The 17,464-nt window shown below is 43.9% G+C and overlaps 1 protein-coding gene across 1 annotated transcript in view; it reads right to left on the bottom strand.

The window, feature by feature from the left end:
- The window catches only part of LOC144688771 (SH2 domain-containing adapter protein F-like), a 270,816-nt gene that overhangs the window by 194,936 nt on the left and 58,416 nt on the right, over window positions 1-17,464 (bottom strand). Inside the window, exon 3 of the mRNA XM_078555683.1 lies at window positions 7,823-7,952. Coding sequence (XP_078411809.1) covers window positions 7,823-7,952 — 130 coding nt within the window. The remainder of the gene's footprint in view (window positions 1-7,822; window positions 7,953-17,464) is intronic.

Raw genomic sequence — 17,464 nt, 5'->3', positions numbered from 1 at the left:
GTCATCTCAGCTCCAGGACATCACTGCTGGAGTTCCTCAGGGTAGTGTCCTCGGTTCAACCATCTTCAGCTGCTTCGTCAATGACCTTCCTTCCATCATAAGGTCAGGAGTGGGGATGTTCACTGATGATTTCACAATTTCACCATTCACGACTCCTCAGTTACTGAAGCAGTTCATGTCCAAATGCAGCAAGACCTGGACAATATCCAGGCCTGGGCTGACAAATGGCAAGTAGCATTTACGCCACACAAGTGCCAGGTAATGACCATCTCCAACAAGAGAGAATCTAACTGTTGCTCCTTGATATTCAATGGCATTACCATCACTGAATTCCCTACTATCAACATCTTGGGAGTTACCATTGACCAGAAACTGATCTGGACTAGCCATATAAAAACTGCGGCTACAAGAGCAGGTCAGAGGCTGGGAATCCTGCGATGAGTAACTTACCTCCTGACTCCCCAAAGCCTGTCCACCATCTACAAGGCACAAGTCAGGAGTGTGATGGAATACTTCCCACTTGCCTGGATGAGTGCAGCTCCCACAACACTCAAGAAACTTGACACCATCTAGGACAAAGCAGCCCGTTTGATTGACACCACATCCACAAACATTCACTCCCTTCATCACCGACGCACAGTAGCAGCAGTGTGTACCATCTACAAGATGCACTGCAGGAATTCACCAAGGCTCCTTAGACAGCACCTTCCAAACCCACGATCACTATCACCTAGAAGGACAAGGGCAGCAGCTAGATGGGAACACCATCACCTGGAAGTTCCCTTCTAAGTCACTCCCCATCTTGACTTGAAAAATATTGCCGTTCCTTCGCTGTCGCTGGGTCAAAATCCTGGAACTCCCTTCCTAACTGCACTGTGGGTGTCCCTACACCACACGGATTGCAGCGGTTCAACAAGGCAGCTCGCCACCACCTTCTCAAGGGCAACTAGGGATGGGCAATAAATGCTGGCCCAGCCAGCGAAGCCCACATCCCGTGAATGAACAAAAAAAAAGAAAGCACTTGACTTCATACTTCACCCTGCACTAAAGGCCCTGGCCACAATCTCTTAGCTAAAACATAAAATAGTTTCCTCCCTTTATAGTTGATTATAATGCATCGCACTCTACTCAATCCTTCCTCTTTACCTCAAGGGAAGGTGCAAACCTAAACCAGGTTATGACAGCAAAGGGTTCAAATTCCAGGAGTACATTAATGAATTAGGTGAGGAGTAAGAAGGCAAGTCAGAATATTTATAATCAAAAGGCCCAAAATGATCCCAGGACACAGCCTAAAGTTAGAATTGTAAAGTTGTGCCCCTTAAACACACACCAGGGTGTGGCAAGCAAATTAGATGCATTGGGTGGAATGGTCTGTCCACAACCAGCTGTCCAACCAATCTGAGCAGTCAAGCAGCCACAGGCGTGTGTCACTGTTACCCCTGAATGCTAGGCCAATGGAGAGACTCAAAACAAATTGAAATACAAAGTAAAAAACAGATGTTGAAACTTCTTTAAAAGCTTGGCCTTCCGCTTTAGTAGACCTAGATCGATATCCAACTAAGACTAATGAGATTGAAGTATCTTATTAATGCAGGGTAACAACCTATCCAAACTCTGCCACACGTATCTTAATTCATATTAACTTAATTCTTTCATCACCTCCATACCCTAAATGCATAAAATTCAAAATACTATAAGCCTCTTCAAGACTATCTCTGAAACCTCTTCCAGCCCTAGAAATGCTCCATTCTTCTGTCTCTGTCCTTTTGTCTACCACCACCCCCGGCTCCCTTCAGCCCCCTATCAATGGCAGAGCTTTCAGGCACCTTGGACCTAACTCTTTGGAAGCAAAACTCTTTCTCTGTCGTTGTCTCTGAACTTGTTCGGGATCAATCTTTTCAATCTAGCTCACAGCGCCTCTCTTAATTGCTTCCTTCATAGCCAGTTGGCAGGTTTGCCAACCCGCCCTGGAATGGCCGGGAGATGACCGGATTTGCCATCAATCTCCCAGTGACCGTTAAGAGCAATCCAGGAGATTTTAAAATGATAATTCTGTGATTCCATTCTGTAATTTGTAGTCCGTGCCACAGTCCATTCATGAATGGTGATGTCTCCATTCTCAGAGGCTGCACAGGCGCCGCGTGATGTCGTAGAACATAACAAACGTGACTGCACACGCGTATTGAGCTCACGAGTGTCGCTGCTGCCGCTGTCTGTTTCTTTCCCACCAGCACTGCTTGAACCTCGAGTTGACCCCTAAATGCAGATGAAAGAAAGTCCCAGGACTCGAAGTAAGAGGGAGCGCTGCTGCTGGTTTTGCTGCTGCGTCGTAAAAATTACATTGATTTAAAAGGCCTAATAGGGTCACTTGTCTTAAGACTGATCAGTGGAGCTGATGATTTAGCAACTTTTTGTTTGTGAAGTCGCATTCATTTTGTTGAAAAAATGTTTGACTTGGCAACTCGTCAGACGCTCAGACCGCGGTGAAATGGCAGCGACAAAGCGGTAAACGATGTCCAGGCCCTGCTTAAACCCTGGGCCTCTCCTGTGTCTGTAGCAGTCGTTAAGGTTCGAGCGCGTTACTTAAACCCCAAAGAGACAGTGGACGGGAATGTCTCTGATTTTTAATGCAGTGTTGTTTTATTTATTTTCTTCTAATCTTGGGACATTAAACACAGCTTGTGTTGGAAGCCAGAATTAAACATTTAAAAGACCCTGAGGTGGTTGTTGAAGGGAGAGAAAGGAAAAACCAAAGAGAGAAATAAATGTCAAAAGAACGGAATCTGGGGGAGTGGCTAAGGGAAGTGGGGTGAGACAGCAGGGTGGATGAGAAATTGGGCCAATGAGGAAATTCACCCCCTCACGCCATACTGCCGGCTTTCTGTGACATCACTTCTGCTGGCATCTCCCAGAATATGTCCAGCCAGGGTTGGCAACCCTACTAGTTGGGTGCTTTGCCTCTTTCTGAAGCACCTTGGGACACTTTGTCATAGTTTCTAAATATAGGACGTTGTAAAAGTTGAGTTCAGTAGAAGAAAGGTTAGTCAGTCTTTTCTAAAGAGTTCTTTCTTACTAAGTGGTTGATGTTCTATGGTGTTCCACAGAGGGAATTGAAATATTAGCTGGGAATCTCCCTCATAGTGTAACCTTCAGGTGGAGAGAGGCTGAAAGGCAGTGGACCAGGGCATGCAGATATAATTCAGTCCCCATATTAAAGTCACACTTTCTGTCTTTGTCTTGATATATTTCTATTATTAATTCCTAGGTCCACATTAATGAAATTTGCCTATGTAAACTGGTCACAATGAAATTAATTTTACCCACCAGTGTTTGCATTGATGGTTTCCATTATAAATGTGGACATAGGCATTTATAATTAAAAAAATGTCAGAAGGTTTATGCAGATTGAAGATTTTCAATGTATTATAGATGAGGTAGAACTTAGAAACAGACAATAATACAGCACAGAATGAGATCATACAGTCCATCGTGTTTGTGCTGGCTCTATTATAAGAAAGAAAGCATGCTACAGTCACTATAAATCATTGAGCAGGTTCACCCGTGCTGAGCAGTATGAATAAATTCTCTCTCCATCAATATGAAATGGATTCTCTCAATTTGGAGCAGCAGTGAGAGCGACACATATAACAATGGACACTTGAGAGAATGGGGGTTGTTTGAGAGCAAAGTGAGCTCCAGATAACTTTAACCACTGCAGTATAAGGGTCCTAAATACAAGGAATGGAGACAATTTCTCCCCACTTTCTACTAACCACAAAGTAGAATTCCAAACTTTGTAACCCAAAGTTAACCAATTTATCACCTGGCACCTGCTTAGTTCAGATTCCACCAAATTGGCACCTCTAAATTGGCTCCCTGAGTTTGAACTATTAAACCCAGTTTGCTTAATCTGGAGACAGAATCGATGGATCCTGTCAAACCTGTTACTGGGATAACGGGGCCAGATTTAATGCTGCAGATATGCCAGGCTGCTGCATAGACAGCAAGCGCCAGAGTAAAAGTGGTTAGAGAGTGAGGTTGGTGAGAATATAAAGGTAGGGTTCGAGGCAAAGGTACATTATCTGATTTCAAATCTAACCAGGATGTTGCTAGATACAGAACATGAGCATCCTTTAATGTTATCCCCTTTATATCCCAGTCCTTCCTTCAGAGGTTGCCATGAAATATAAAAGGCACTGTATACCTCTGTAATATAATGTACCCACTGTAATGTAACAGAGACAATGTGTACACTATAATGGAGGTGATGTGCATTCCTGTAATCTAACTGAGGCAATATATGCCATGCAATGTCTTGGCCAAAATGCACACTCCTGTAATAACACAAATATTGTACACCTTCCATGATATTCTCTCTCTCCAGGTACCATGCTATGAAAGGTCATTGGCAACCATGGATTTCTGTGATTGGTCCATGGTTATGGTACTACAATGGTTTGCCATTGCCTTCTGCAGGAAACTCTCCTGCTTTTACTGCCCGTCATAGATGTGTCAGAAGGATTAACCAACTGATAATCAACCTGTTTGACCATGTTATAAATGCACCTTCTGTGGTCCACAAGTCCTGGTGGGGAATTGAACCTGGACCTTCTGGCCCATAGGTAGGGTCCCTACCGCTGTGCCACAAGACCTCCTCTCATTGATACAGCTGAGGTAATGCACTGTTCCAAGTGGCACACAAAGGCACTTCTCCAAACATGTACATCTCTGTATGCCTGGTTTTTGACCTGAGAGTATGGGACTGTCTTGCTCACAGAAACCAATCCTTTTTTATCATAGCCATTAACTGCAGGTCTCTGTCCTCGATTCTGAGTGATGCATGAAATGGGGTCACTGGGAGATGAGCAGTACACGGAGGTGGCTGTCTGTCTTTCACAACTCGAGTGAACCCAGTATGAAACAAACATATCTGCCTTGAAACTTTACTGAACTCCCAGTGACAAACGGTTTGAGTGGGTAGAAGGACATATGCCTAATAACTTTGGTGACATGATGTGAATTGATGATTCCATTACCTTATTTGCTGATAAGGGGTTAGTTGTTCTATTTGTATGTTATCAGGTTAAAATGTCTCAATGGGCTTTGCCCATTTGAAGTGCAGTGACACAGATATGTGAACAAACATGGTAACCATTGTGTGTACAAAAGGACACCACCAGCAACAAAGCTGTGAACTTTTTAATATTAGGTGTTGGTTGGGGGAGAACATTGGTTAAGATACCAGAATAACTCCCTGCTCCTTTTCAAATGAAGCAAATGAGACCTTGGTTCAATAGTTTGACTGAATGTGGCACTTCTGGCAATGCAGCACTCCCCAAGTGTTCCATGAGAGTTGCCGGCCTGGATCATGGCTTCAAACCCTGAACTGGGCTTGAACCCAGAAACCTGCTCAATTGGAGGATGGGAGTGCTGAAAAGTGAGTCGTGCTGACATGAGCATTGCAACCAGAGCCTAACATTTGAAAAGAAGAATAATTTTCAAGCTTCCTGGGTTCAAGTTTTGTTGTGACTTGTGAAAGAGGACTTATTATGTTACAGGAAGGGTTAAAGTTGAGGTGTTCTTGTGTGGGGTGTCAATTTTTAAAAAGTCAGCATTTGATTTTGTTTTCTAAAGTGGTTTTAATTATCTGTGTCTCTCTCAACCTCCCAATTCATTCTTAAGCTGCTTTTACCATACTTGGTATTTTGGGAATATTCTATATTTATCCATTGACATTTTAAGATCATGCCCCAGATTTGACTCTTCATTTAGTGAACAGGTATAGAGACAGTAATTGGTTGATTTTGAGTGCAGTTACATAACAAGTGGTAGATTTTCCAGTAGCTTGGAGACCACTTGGCATCAACAATTGGTGGTAAGTATTTCCTGGAGTCATTAAAAAACAATTAAGCTCATAGTTAAAGGGTAGGATGACAGCAAGCAATACAATGTGACAGATCCCAGTACTAAACACTGCCAGGATTTAATACAACATGATTTGAACTTAATACTGGTACAATAACACAAATCACTTCAGTATAATCCACTCAGAATTAGTTCAGAATCTCAGAAAACCCCATGATACGCCAATCCATTACTACACAACAGTGTTTATGGACAGAACCACTAATTTATGATGATTCATTGAGTCAGATTCCATTTATAGGACTTTGGATTAAGGGGATTTTGGAGATCATTTTCTGCAATGATGTCCATCTTCCTGTGAAAACCAAAATCCAATGACCTTGATAATGGCATTCGAACTGTAACAGAGAATCTTTGAGTGAAACATATATGAGTTTGCTAACAGCATTGCAAATACTATGCTAAGTTCTACTGTGTTTCCAGTCACCCTGACTGACAGCCAACGATCTCTTTAGTTAAAAAGACAGAGCTTGCATTTATGTAGTGGCTTTCATACCCTCACGAAGGCCCAATGCATTTTACAGCCAATTAAATACCCTTGAATTGTGCAGTCCAATTGAAATGTAGGCAAAATCTAGATGAAGGGTCAAAGAACAATGTGCAGGCTATGCAGACTCTTTAGACAGCACCTTCCAAACCCATGACCGGTATCACCTAGAAGGACAAGGGCAGCAGACACATGGGAACACCACCACCTGCAAATTCCCCTCCAAGTCACTCACCATCCTGACTTGGAAATGTACCACCGTTCCTTCACTGTCGCTGGGTCAAAATCCCAGAACTCCCTCCCTGATAGCACTGTGGGTGTACCTACACCACAGGGACTGCAGTGGTTCAAGAAGGCAGCTCACCACCACCTTCACAAGGGCAAGTAGGGATGGGCAACAAACGCTGGCCTAGCCAGTTGACACCCACATTCCATGAATGAATAAAACAAAACGGGTAAAAGAGATGGCGTAAATCGAGAGGCAATGGAAAATGAACAGACTGTGTAACACACAGCCTGCAACTTGTGCCATGAACGGAGAGCAGTTTAAATTCAAAACAACCTCTTCCATTTCATATGCGAGGTCACAAGGAAAATAGCTTGAAAAATATTTTGTGACAGGTATCGAAAATGTTAGCAATTACTTTGCTTTCCTTATCCCTTGCATAGATTGGCAGCTCAATGCTGCCTTCTGTGAAGCTCCAGATGGAGGGGAGGGATCAGAACTAAGAGAGAGTATGGATGCTGCCTGACTCCTAGAATGCCATTCAAGCTGCCAGGACAGTCCTTATGATTGATTATTTATGACATTGAAAAGATTTGTAATCTTTAATGAAGATTCTCAGTTACAGCATCAGGAAAGAAATCAATTTAAATTCCAAGTGCCAATATGTTCTGCAAAACATTCTCCCACCCTATTCCCCGCCCTATATGATGATAGGTAGACAATACAGCTTCCGCATATCATAGAATCACAGGATGATATTGCACAAAAAGAGGCTATTTGGTCCATCCTGCATGTGCTGACTCTGTCTAATCAGTCCCACTCTGCTGCTCCTTCCCCTTGCCATTCAAATTTTTCCTTTTTAAGTTCATATTCACTTTTGAGAGTTATCGTCAATCTGCTTCCAACACAATTTCAAGCAGTCCATTCCACATCATCACAATTCACTGTGTAAAAACTTTCAAACCCCCTCAGAATTTTGAACACCCCTATTAAATCTCCCCTTAACCTTCTCTGCTATAAGGAGAATCTCCCAGCTTCTCTATTCGAAGCCGTGCCCAAACAGGAACTTAAACACACAACCCTCAGATTAAAAATCTGAAGCAATCCCAACAGACTATAACTCACTGTGTAAATCTCTCTCTGGTTTTTTTGCCAGTTAACCTCAAGATACATATTAGACTCACCTGCTATCACTCTCTGTGCTTCATATGGCTCCATGTAGCCATTGTTCTCAACTTCTTCCTTGTCATTTATCTCTCCTTTGGATTCATGTCGGATATCAAATGGGTCGGAATAATCGTCATCAACCAGAGTCTGGATAAAGAAAACATATTGGTGAGCGATTCAACATATTACACATGGACATTGCCCAGCAAATTTTCCTTCTCAGCCTTTCTTGAGGGTTTGGGACCAACTTAGCTCATGATACCCCATCTAGGTGGCCATTCTTCATGGTCAACTGTAACTGTGAGTGTCAGAGTACTGTTTCACTATGGTGAGGCATCACTGCTCATTCTGATCTCTCAACATCCACATTGGAATCAGGAGTGAAACTTGGATTGACAGCCAGAGAGCACAGAGGCCAATCATAGTGGCCTTTCTGCCATGCCAGCTAACGTCAACTAACACAGCTCAGTAGAGATTCAACCTACAGCCGTCTTGATGAATACAGTGCAATATACCTTTCGGCAACACATTTAAACAGGGTCATCAAGGGAGCTTAATTTTGCAGGGGTGGGGGTATTTTTGTTCTCGTTACAGAAATAAAAGTAGATTCATGGTAATTTTTTTGACATTTCCTTATGAGCCCTATAAAATGGAAACTTCAGAGATGCATCCTTTCTGCTAGGCCTCTCTGGTAGCATCAGTTACGCGGAACATCCCAGTGTGCCCTAGGGCAGCTGCTTATGAATGACACAGGCTGGAACTTTGCATTGTATCTGTCTGCTCCAGAAAACATCTCTGGTTTCCCAGGCCCAAATGACCTTAAAGTGAATTTCAAAATCCTGTGGTGTGTCTCTAGGATGCTCCCTTTCAATTAGCTGAATGAAATAGCCAAGTGGTGTGAGATCTCACCAAAGTTGTCACTGTGTTGGCAGGAATTTGAGGATTGTTAAAAAAAGACAGAAATTCATATCGAGACTGTAATTTTCTTGCATAAAATGAGGGAGCCCTTTGCCTCCCTGGACTTCCCTTTCCCTTGATTTAACTCCATTTGTGAAGGGTAAGAAGGATCTGGACTGATGTTGTTCAATGTGCTGAGGAGTGGGGCAGAATACTGAGAGATTCAGTTAAGCTTTGATAAGAATTATATAATTGTTAAGTCCAGACTGTGATTGAATTCTGATGCGAAGTAATTTGTTGTATTGGATTTCCATGCATAGACTTTATAATTAGCCATGGATTTATAAATTGTTCTGTATCTGCAGGAGGTTTGTGTGTGTGTGTGTGTGTCTATGTTTGTGTGTGTCTGTTTGTGTGTGTGTTTGTGTCTGTGTGTGTCTGTGTGTGTGTGTTTGTCTGTGTGTGCGTGTGTGTGTGTGTGTGTGCATAAAGTGATTTCTCTCTTTCTCCACCACATTTTCATCCATCCGCCTGCCTTCTGGCATCTCACCCAGTAGCCATTCCTTTACATCACCCTTGTCAGTAAGCACCAGGAGGTTACAAAAACTTGAGTGTTATTACAACTGAGCTCAGTCCTGTGGTACAAACACAGCGGCACACACATCCTCTCTCCTCCCCTCCCACTGCAGGGGGTCACAGGGTAGTAATCAGAGCAGGAACTCTTCTCCCTTCCAACATGGGGTCAGCTCCCACATGCTGACGACACCCAACAGTCTCTTTCATCATTGTTGGTGACTGTTCCACTGTTTGTGTTGTCAGACTACCTGCTCACTATCCAGTCCTGAATAAGCTATAATTTTCTCCAGTTTAAACACTGGGAAAACTGAACTCAGCCTCCTTGGTCCCACCGCAAACATATTTCCTTCAGCACCGATTCTGGCCATTGCCTCAGCTTGAACCACATTGTTTGTAATTTCCATATCCTATTCCGTCCTAACCTGAGTTTCCAACTTATATCCATCCCCATCACAAAGGTTGCTCACCTTCACCTCAGTATCATCATCTGCCTCAGATCTCTCCTGTTGAAATCCTCACCCACACCGATGTCACTTCCAGACTCGACTGTTCCAATGCTCTCCTGGTTTCCCAATGCTGGTTTCCCATTCGCCATAAACTAGCTCTTCCAAATCTCTGCTGCATGTATCCTACCTTCAGCAAACCTTACTCAGCCATTACCACTGATCTTGCTGACATGGCCCAGTTCTCCAATACCTCAAATTTAAACCTTACATTCACACCTTTATATCTCTTCATCGTCTTTCTCTCTCTAACTTCTTCGAGCCCCAGATCCTATCTCCTCTCAAAAAATGTCCATTCTTCTCACTCTTGCCTTTTGTGCATCTGCCCCTCTCTTTGTCCCCCATTACTGCCTTCACAACAAGGCTTCATGCTCTGAAAATTCCTCCCCAAACCCATCTTCCTCACCACATTTAAGATCCTCTTCAATCAAGCTTTCGGTCACCCTACCCTAATATCCGCTGCTTTGTCTTTGTCTCCATTTTTGACTGATTATACATCTGTGAAGTTCCTTGGGATGTTTTTTCCATGTTAGTTGTGCTATATAAATAGAAGTTGTTGTTGTGGGATAGTCGTGAGACGTATTCTGCTAGGAGGCAGCTGCCAGACCAGTGTACTGGGATTTTAAATGAGTGAATTAAATCTCCATTAAGCTCTGAAACGATTGTTAAAATGCCCATTAAAAGATTGAAATCTAATATAATTTGAAACTCCAACACACAACAAATTCCACAAACAAGCTCATTCCTTATAGAGCAGGTTCACAATACGAGGCATCAAAACCTCGAAATATGTGTCAATGACTTCTGAGGACGATTTAAAAAATTTTCTTTGTTGAAGGTACTGACTCACGTCAGGGTATTGTTAGTGTATGTCCTCTGATGACTCACCTCCAGCAGACATATTTCACATGAACCTTGACACTAAGGTAGCAATTTTAACCTAACCTGCCTGTCAGGAAACTAATGGGATTGGGTGCAATGTTGGTTTTAACACGCCATCTGATTTTATTCTCCATTCGGTATCTAGCAGGATGTAGAGCTATTGCTCACATGATCTTGCAAATTGGGTTAAAATTACACATTAATTGTTATGGGTTTTGAACAGCATGGAAGACCGGGAACAATTAAGTCAAACACAGGAGTCACAGGAATTTGGGGCAAAAACAAAAATACCTGGAAAAACTCAGCAGGTCTGACAGCATCTGCGGAGAGGAACACAGTTAACGTTTCGAGTCCGTATGACTCTTCAACAGAAAGGAATTTGGGGACTAGCTGTCAAGTGTCCGACGTAACAATAGTGATTACACTTCAAAAATACTTCATTGGCTGTAAAGTGCTTTGGAACATCCTGAGGTCATGAACAATTCAATATTAATGAAAGTTCTTTCATTTCCCTCTAAGTACAAAGAGGCCGATTGTATTCACTTTCTGGCAACTTAGCCAAGTTGAGCTAACTCTGCACAAACCCACATTTGAACCTGGAACCTATACCTGCTCAGTGTTGCACTGGAAGTACAAATTGAACAAAGAAGAGTTACTTCTTTCTAAATTATCAGATGAGTTATCATATTCATTAAAATGGCAGAGAGAAAAGAGCATGCATCGTATCCATTATACACAAAGCATTGACTAGTTGAACGACCACATTTGCAACACTGATTTTTGAACCCTCATTTTGGTAAGAGGTCCTGGGAAACTACTTTTTGGAGGGCATTTTGAATCACCAGTGCCTGATGCCTTGTTCTCTGGCACCTGGTAACAACCTGCTGGGTTTGCTAAGACTAGCTGCTGGTGAACAGGCCAATGTAACAGCAGATGCAGTCTTTAAACTGAACACTTTTACAAAGGCAGATGGGGAAGAGTGCAACGCAGCCATTTCACAGTTGGTGGAATTTCCTCAGATTAGAACGGCCACTACATCCCCATTCTTGTACAACATGAAAAGCCCAGTCCTCAGAACGAACACAAAGTGAAGGATTATTTAGCTGCAATGTCAGCCTGTCAGGTATCCTCACATTCAACAAGCAGGAGGATATTGTAAGTAATATTTCTTTCAGCAGAGCCCCATAGCAACACGTCACCGCCACACCTTCTGTCGATAGTTAATAGGTGTCTTTATATTCCAGAGCTCCTACCATCCTTCTGTTTCAGGAAAGAAAGGCACACACATTATCCTGAGTAATAAACTGCAACATCCACCATAACTACATCCTAAAAACTCTGGCATTTCAAGTTAACAAAGCTTGTATATCATTCAAATGGTTTGGCCCTTCCCCCTCCCATCCCTTCTAACTTTCCCCTTCCTTTTTTCGAAGTGCTGATTTGTTTTGGGAGTAAGGATCCACAGGACTACCCTCCTACCAATAACAAGCCTGAGCAGCTAAACCTGATCCCTGATGTCCACTTTATTGCAGAGGTGACTGAATACTCATGGGACGCAGAAGCCCCGCCTTGCTTTCTCCTTCCTGGCATCAGCTGTGGTTCAGTTGGCAGCACTCTCACCACTGAGTTTGATGGTAGTGGGTTTAAGCCCCGTTCTGAAAACATGTGTGCTTAAGAACATGCACTGCCTGATAGGATCGTGGATACAGATTCAATAGTTGCCTTGAAAAGGCAATTGGTGAAACATTTGAAGGAGAAATAATTGCAGGAATATGTGAAAAGAGTGGGTCAGTGGAATTAACTGGACTGCTGTTTAAAAGGGATGATGCAGACTCAATAGGCACATGCCCTCCCTCTGTGCTGCACTATGATGCTATGAGTAGGTAATCAAGGTTAACATTACAGAGCGGTACAAGGAGACTACTGCACTCTTGCCTTTCAGATGAGACATTAAACCAAGGTCCTGTCTGCTTTCTCAGCTAGGTGTAAAAAATCACTATTCCAAAGAGGGGTGGGGAATTTCTTTCCAGTGTCCGAGCCAATATTTATCCCTGAAACAACACCTATAAAATGATAACACATTGCCGTTTACTAGACTTCGCTGTTTGCTGAACTTTGCTCTGTATGTTGACTATTGCCGTTCCTACATTTAATAGTGACTATACCTCAAATTATACTTAATTAGATGTAAAGCACTTTGGGAAAACCTGAGGTCATGAAAGGCACGATATAAATGCAAGTTCTGCTTTCCTTTATTCCCTGACCAAAGTGCATGGAGTTTGAAATTATGAACTCCGACTGCCACCTGTAGCTCACCCTGTACAGATCTGGGAAGTTTATGTTCAATTGACCTCACTGCCAACACAGAACACCTTCAGCCACTGACACCTGCATCTGGTATAACTAAGAGATCAACTTCACGAGTGTGTAGCCACCTCTTGTGAGCGGCCTGAGCCCGTCAGAGGCAAAGCAACTCAATTGATTTTAGGATTGGGGTTGACGGGAGAGGGATTAGAATATTAGGAACACAGGCCTTCGGGGCAGGACTAGCTTGAAGTCCCACTCCCCATTAGCAGTTATGACCACGTATCTGTCAGTTAGGTTAGGAGGGGACCGTGCTGTCACAACCACCAACCTGGATGCCAAAACCAAATATCGAAAAAGAGAAAATAATCTCAGATTTGCATTCCTTCAGATGAGATGTTAAACAGAGACCCCATCTGCCTATTCTGGTGGTTCAGGAGGACACTAAAGATCCCATAACACCCAGAGCAGGGAATTCTCCTGAAGACTTACCCAAAATTCATTCCCCAACCAGCACCACCATAAAAGACAGAGTCAATGGAAATTTTTCATTTGCTGTTTGTGGGATCATTCCATGCATATAATGGCAACCACATTTGCCCACATCATGACAACCACTATTATAAGGTGCTAGGTCAATGCAAGTACTTCTTTCAGATTGTCCATAAATGAATTAAACTGGAGCACAAAGTTGGCGGGGGTGCAGGGGGGAGAGAAATGACACTATGCTGAGAGAGATAGAGCGAGCGAGAGAGAGAGAGAGAGAGCGAGAGGAGCAGGCAGCTAGCGAGGATTCTAGAAATAAATCAAAACAACAAGACAGAAGCACACAAGGACATTACTAGAGTGCTGGAAACTGAAAGCTGTTAGTAGTCATTTTAATTAACAAAGCAAATGAATTGTTTTCTGAGCATGAAAAACACTTGAAATAATATAGAATAATTAAGTTAGCACTGAATCTTAATGGATTTGTATAACATGGACACCAATGATACGCTTTGTTGGATACCTTCCCAAACCTAATGTTGCTGACTTTTACTGGTGTATAGGTTTCACACTGCCCTGTGCTGCCCAAGTGGCTAGCCTAATTGGGTTAGCACAGGTTATCTGATTGGCATCATGGGTTGCCACGGAACAGGAAAACCTAGACCTGGTTATTCAACAGCAGGGGGCACCACTGCCATCCCACATCCTCTCCTCATTCAACAGGGGCCAATTTTACCTAACCCACCCATTGGGAAAGTGACACTGGGTTCAAAACTTACTTTGCGTCCCACCTAATTTTACATTGAAGTTAGTGCAGAATAATATTGGGTGGTGTATAAACATTGGGTGTTCCACTCAATGTTGTGGGTTTCCTGCCTGGAGAATTCAGTTAAAATGATCAGTAATGTCTCTGCACATGCAAACCTTTTGGCAGGATCACTCAGGAGCAGTCAAGACTATTACCTGGTTGTTTTCCTCAAATTGGCACAGGAGATCAAATAGTGTCTGTGGCTGAAACCAACCAACTCAACAGGCATCAGGATCAAAGTTGCACACCCTAGTCTGAATGGCTCAATATCCTACATCGCTTCGCCCCCTTCAGCTATCAGAAAGCAGTATTTCTATTCTCTGAATATCATTGTCCATTTAACATGCAAGGACACTGCTGAGGTAAAGCTTTCAGACAGTTAAATGGAGAGTCAATGATCCCTCAGTTGAAGCTGAGACCTAACTGCAGTTTGCATTGCAGCAACAATATAGTGTTATTGCTCAAATAAAGTGCAAGCTACTCAGTTGACCCTCAACATTAGCTCCCCTTTCCACAGAATCTTTTTCCCGGCAAGTGCAGGAGATGCAACACCTGTCCTTTCACCTCATCCCTTTCTATCATCCATGGCCCTAAATATTCCTTCCAGGTTACAACGGCAATTTACTTCTACTTTTTCAATTTCACATACTGGGTTCGTTGTTGATGATGTGGTCTACTCTACATTGGGCGGGCCAAATGCAGGTTGTGTGATCACTTTGCTGAACACCTCTGTTCAATCTGCAAGTGTGACCCTGAGCTTCCGGTCACTTGTCACTTTAACTCTCCAGCCCTTTACCACTCCGATCTTTCTGTTCTATGACGCTTACACTGTTCCATAACAGAAGCTTGACGAACAGTGCCTCATCTTTTAATTAGGCACTTTACAACCTTCTGGACTCAATATTGAGTTCAATAATTTCAGATCATAATCACTGCTTGCATTTCTTCAGATGGCAGGTGCTGGCAATGATTCTGCTGTTCATTTAATCACTCCTGTCTTCTACCCTATCACAGACTTCACAGACCTTCCCTTTCGCTCCTTCCTCCTCTTTCCTTACTCCTGTACTTGCTTAAGACCCACCGCTTTCTTTTCCAGTTCTGACATAAGGCCGTTGACCTGAAACGTTTACTCTGTTTCTCTCTCCATAGATGCTGCCAGACTTGGAAAGGAAAGAAAGATTTGCATTTATACAGCTCTTTGCACAACCACTGGACATCTCAAAGTGCTTTACAGCTTTGAAGCACTTATAAGTATGTTGTAATGTAGGTGATCATTTCCACCATTTTCTGATTATATTTCAGGTTTCCAGCATCTTGCCTTTAAGTTCGTTGTCTGGTGGGTACTAAACCATAGAGATTGGGAAGAGCCCACAGTTTTCTCAGCTGGTGCCATGGTAGGAGTTTTACAATGGACTTCAGTACACGAGCCAAGGAGATGGAACAATCAAACATGTTTCCTACACTTGCTCAATGATCACCCCCACTCACTCCTGCCTTAAAAGTGCATGTATGGCCAGATGTCTGGTGAGAACAGGACACACCATGAAATGAGAATGGATACTAGAAGGTGGTATTGGACAGTTATTATCACCCAGGGGACAGTACAGGAAAGGTGAAAAAGATTTTATATCAAACTGTTTCAGCCTCAACATTTCACTCATTGATAGACTCTTTCCACAGAACAATGCACAATCATCAGTTCCTTGCTGTACAGCCCCTGAAGCACACTCACTTGTGCTGCTAAATCACGTAAGATACTCGCATAGAAAATGATCCTCAGGAGACAAGGCAGACAGAGAGGCCTAAATTTGGTTCCATACTACTGTTGTCTCCGGGAATAAGCCCATGAGGAACATCCAAGAGGAGAGAGAGTTCCCAAAAGTGATGTTGCTTACTTTTTGACACAGGCGACATGAGTGCAAGTAGATTCAGCCAAGCATTTGTATTCTGTTTCTGTGCAGTGAATGGGCTCAACTGCGGGAGAGGAAATTAGAACATCTCTGACTAAATTTGCCCCTACTCCCTGGAAATACTGACTCATGGCGGAGTTGGTTTGGCACCAAAGTGAATTGCGCTGGTGAAGCAGCACCTGGTGCACAGGTTGAACAATTGCCTGAATCTATGTGCTTAGCACCAATCGTTGTGCAAGCTGAGCAGTGCTCACAGCAAAAAGATCTTGGAAGTAAATAATCTTGTTATGGCTTTTGAATCATAGGGCATCATGGATGAACCCAGTGCAATCCTCACCTGATCCCACACACATTGGGCACAATTTTGCCCTTGTTGGGCGGGCGCGGCGGGGGATGAGCAGGAACTGTCGGAAAGCTGACCACCACCCAAGATCGGGCTGCGATCGCGAATTCACGCTGGCTGGCAAGCCCGGTGTGAACGTCGGCTGCAGAATGTTCGTAAAGGGGCGGGCGAGGGCTTGTCGGCCACTGGGCCCAATGGCGACCTGACGGCCTGTTCAAAAACGGCAATGACATGGCTGCAAATGAAGGTGTAGGCACCAGGTGGGAGGTGAGGTCGGCTGGGTAATCAACCCCACCGATTTTCCGTTGAGTGCCTCGCGGCCCTCCCGGAGGAGGTGGCTGCCAGAAGGGACAGCCTTGTCCCCAGAGATGGGAGGAGGAGGCCACTGCACCTCACAAAGAGAGCATGGGAGGAGATGGCAGCCCTGGTGAGCAGCCACGACGTGGTGCGGTGCACTTGGGTGCGGTGCCGGAAGAGGCTCAATGACCTGCTGCGCTGAGGAAGGGTGAGTGCCATGTTGACATGGGTCAGTGTGTTGAAGTGGTTTGGGCTGACCATCCCCTCATGGAGCTCAGGGGTGTTAGAGTCTGAGTGCAAACTGGCAATGACCCCGGAGCTGGCCAAGGGGGTGAGCCCTGGCTGCTTTGACTGAGTGCCTTGCAGCTTGAGGGCCACGACCCAGATGTGCCCTGCAAGATGCTCTTCAGCTGGGGTTGGCCGAGTTGCAATGGTGGTGTAGGTACAGAGTGGACTAATCAATGCTTCTCTGTCCTTTCAGGAGAAGACATCCCATAACAATATTGAGAGGTCGCAGACTGGCAGAGGAACCCCACACCTCCTCATCCTCTCCAGATACGAGTAGGAGGCCTTGGAGCTGGAGAGGCACCATGCATCTCGGCCAGCCGGCTACGGAGAGGCTGGGGTGTCAGACGAAGCTAAGAATGCAGTGC

The sequence above is a fragment of the Cetorhinus maximus genome, chromosome 13 (assembly GCF_964194155.1).
Source record: "Cetorhinus maximus chromosome 13, sCetMax3.hap1.1, whole genome shotgun sequence".
NCBI classification, from domain to species: Eukaryota; Metazoa; Chordata; class Chondrichthyes; order Lamniformes; family Cetorhinidae; genus Cetorhinus; species Cetorhinus maximus.
Note: the sequence above shows the minus strand (reverse complement) of the source record. Positions and strands in the feature narration are given on the sequence as shown.